Source organism: Pteronotus mesoamericanus, unplaced genomic scaffold (genome assembly GCF_021234165.1).
Source record: "Pteronotus mesoamericanus isolate MK-2021 breed Mesoamerican mustached bat unplaced genomic scaffold, CSHL_Meso_final contig_173, whole genome shotgun sequence".
Lineage (NCBI taxonomy): Eukaryota > Metazoa > Chordata > Mammalia > Chiroptera > Mormoopidae > Pteronotus > Pteronotus mesoamericanus.
The window spans coordinates 3593572-3596774 of record NW_026555072.1 but is presented as its reverse complement, the minus strand read 5'-3'; the positions used below and the strand labels follow the sequence as shown (position 1 = coordinate 3596774).

The window sequence follows — 3203 nt, the reverse complement described above, 5'->3', positions numbered from 1 at the left end:
ATCCTTTAAATTGTTCTTTTAGCCTCTATGACATTCAATTCTGCTCTGATCTTGATGATTTCCTTCCTTCTAATTCCTCTGGACTTTGTTTGTTGTTGTTGTTTTTCCAGTTCTAATTTTTTTGGAAGGGCCAAAATGTTTATTTTCTTCTTTTTTGATGAGTTTTTTATTTTTTAATTTTTAGATATGTTTATTATATTACAGTTGTCTCTATTTTTCCCCATTTGCCCCGCTGAACCCCTCTCACCCTGGGGATTCACAGTCAAATCCCACTCTGTTGTCCATGTCCATGGGTCATTTATACATGTTCTTTGTCTAGACCCTTCTCCTTCTTTCCACCATTGTCCTCTTTCCCCATCCCCTCTGGTCACTTTTTGTCTGCTCCATGTTTCCATGTCTGTGGCTTATTTTGTTCATTAGTTTATTTTGCTGAATATATTCCAAATATAAGTGAGACCATATGGTATTTGTCTTTCACCAAGTGGCTCATTTCACTTACCATGATATTCTCTAGTTCCGTCCATGTTGTCACAAAAGGTAAGAGTTCCTTCTTTCTTTCTTTCTTTCTTCCTTCCTTCCTTCCTTTCTTTCTTTCTTTCTTTCTTTCTTTTTTTCTTTCTTCCTTCCTTCCTTCCTTCCTTCCATCCTTCCTTTCTTTCTTCCTTCCTTTCTTTCATCTTAAATGCATATTGATTTTATTTCTTTTTTAAATACCAAAGTCAAATATTAAATATTTTAAAAATTTAAAACCATTATAAAGTTTCAGCAATTAAAACAACATGACACCAGCACAGAAATAATCAAGTAAATCAATGAAATATAATGAGCATTCTAGACAGAAAATTCTAGATCTAACAATGTAATATATGGTTAAATTGATATTTCATATCAATGGGCAAAATAAGGCTTATTCCATAGATATGGTTCATGGACCACTATTATTTGAAATAAAACAGATATAGAGCCCTATTTCACAGATTATACAAGAAATATTCAGATGAGTTAAAAATCAATAGGTAGCTTTTTTTCGCAATGGGTTTGCCGCCAGAACACAGGTGTCAAGAAAACCACCACTAAATCAAAGCCATAATTGTAAAGGAAAAGACTCACATCAACATTGTCATCATTGGACACGTAGATTCTGGCAAGTCTACCACTACTGGCCATCTTATCTACAAATGTGGTGGGATTGACAAGAGAACCATCGAAAAATTTGAGAAGGAGGCCGCTGAGATGGGGAAGGGCTCCTTCAAGTATGCCTGGGTCTTGGATAAACTGAAAGCTGAACCTGAGCATGGTATCACCATTGATATCTCCCTATGGAAATTCAAAACCAGCAAGTATTACGTGACCATCATTGATGCCCCAGGACACAGAGACTTTATCAAAAACATGATTACAGGCACATCTCAGGCTGATTGTGCTGTCCTGATTGTTGCCGCTGGCATTGGTGAGTTTGAAGCAGGGATGTCCAAGAATGGGGAGACACGTGAGCATGCCCTTCTGGCTTACACACTGGGTGTGAAACAGCTGATTGTTGGTGTTAACAAAATGGATTCCACTGAGCCTCCCTACAGACAGAAGAGATATGAGGAAATTGTTAAAGAAGTCAGCACCTGCATTAAGAAAATTGGCTACAACCCTGACACAGTAGCATTTGTGCCAATTTCTGGTTGGAATGGCGACAACATGCTGGAGCCAAGTGCTAACATGCCTTGGTTCAAGGGATGGAAAGTCACCCGCAAAGATGGCAGTGCCAGTGGAACCATGCTGCTTCAAGCTCTGGATTGCATCCTGCCACCAACTGGTCCAACTGACAAGCCCCTGCATCTGCCCCTCAAGGACGTCTACAAAATTGGTGGTATTGGTACTGTCCCTGTGGGCCGAGTGGAGACTGGTGTTCTCAAACCTGGCATGGTGATCACCTTTGCTCCAGTCAATGTTACAACTGAAGGAAAGTCTGTTAAAATGCACCATGAAGCTTTGAGCAAAGCTCTTCCTTCAGACAAAGTGGGCTTCAATGTCAAGAACGTGTATGTCAAAGATGTTCGTCATGGCAATGTGGCTGGTGACAGCAAAAATGACCCACCAATGGAAGCAGCTGGCTTCACAGCTCAGGTGATTATCCTCAACCATCCTGGCCAAATCGGTGCTGGTTATGCACCTGTTCTGGATTGTCACACAGCTCATATTGCTTGCAAATTTGCCGAGCTGAAGGAGAAGATTGATCGTCATTCTGGGAAAAAGCTGGAAGATGGCCTGAAGTTTTTGAAATCTGGTGATGCTGCCATCATTGATATGGTTCCTGGCAAGCCCATGTGTGCTGAAAGCTTCTCTGACTGTCCCCCTCTGGGCCGCTTTGCCGTTCGTGACATGAGACGGAGAGTTGCTGTTAGTGTCATCAAAGCAGTGGACAAGAAGGCAGCTGGAGCTGGCAAAGTCACCAAGTCTGCCCAGAAAGCTCAGAAGGCTAAATGAATATTATCCCCAACACCTCCCACCCCAGTCTTAATCAGTGGTGGAAGAACAGTCTCAGAAATGTTTGTCTCAATTGGCCACTTAAGTTTAATAGTAAAGGACTGGTTAATGATTACAATGCATCGTAAAACCTTCAGAAGGAAAAAAGAATGTTTTGTGGACCATTTGTTTTTTTTTGTGTGTGGCAGTTTTTAAGTTATTAGTTTTTAAAATCAGTACTTTTTAATGGAAACAACTTGACCAAAATCTGTCACAGAATTTTGAGACCCATTAAAAAAAAGGTTTAATGAGAAAAAAAATCAATAGGTAGAATCTAAGGAGTTTTATGAGATAATACAAAATAATATTTTTCTTACCCTGAAGTAAAATATTCAAACCCAGAAGCCATAAAATAAAATATTGACAATATGATAATATTACACATGAGTATTTTAAAAAAGTTAAAGGAGAAATAATAGAATGGGAAAGTATTTACCCCACATCTAAAAACGTGTTAATGTTTTTTTTTCTTTTTTAGTGAAAAAATACTACAATCCTTTAATCAATAAATGGATAAGGAATACCAAAAAGTCATTTAAAAATAACAGAAATAGGCAAGAAATATACAAAAACAGGTTTAGTTTCAACAAATAATAAAGGAACAATAAAAATAACACCTCATTGTCACAATCACATTAATATGTATTAAAAAATATTACTAATATCAAGTATTGGCAACTGTGAAA

General features: G+C 38.1%; 1 protein-coding gene across 1 annotated transcript; it reads left to right on the top strand.

Annotated features, from left to right (window-relative positions):
* Positions 1-500: 500 nt before the first annotated feature.
* Positions 501-2748, top strand: LOC129065042 (elongation factor 1-alpha 1-like). Its single transcript, XM_054566324.1, has 2 exons — positions 501-537; positions 1085-2748. The coding sequence occupies exons 1-2, from the start codon at positions 501-503 to the stop codon at positions 2476-2478; spliced, it is 1431 nt and encodes a 476-aa protein (XP_054422299.1). The 3' UTR covers positions 2479-2748.
* Positions 2749-3203: the final 455 nt, after the last annotated feature.

What these genes read in the sequence shown, in the direction of transcription:
- LOC129065042 (XM_054566324.1), top strand. Translation starts at nt 501, where the DNA reads ATGATATTCTCTAGTTCCGTCCATGTTGTCACAAAAG. An exon ending in CGTCCATGTTGTCACAAAAG is followed by an intron (nt 538 to 1,084) that starts GTAAGAGTTCCT and finishes ACTAAATCAAAG; the next exon opens with CCATAATTGTAAAGGAAAAG.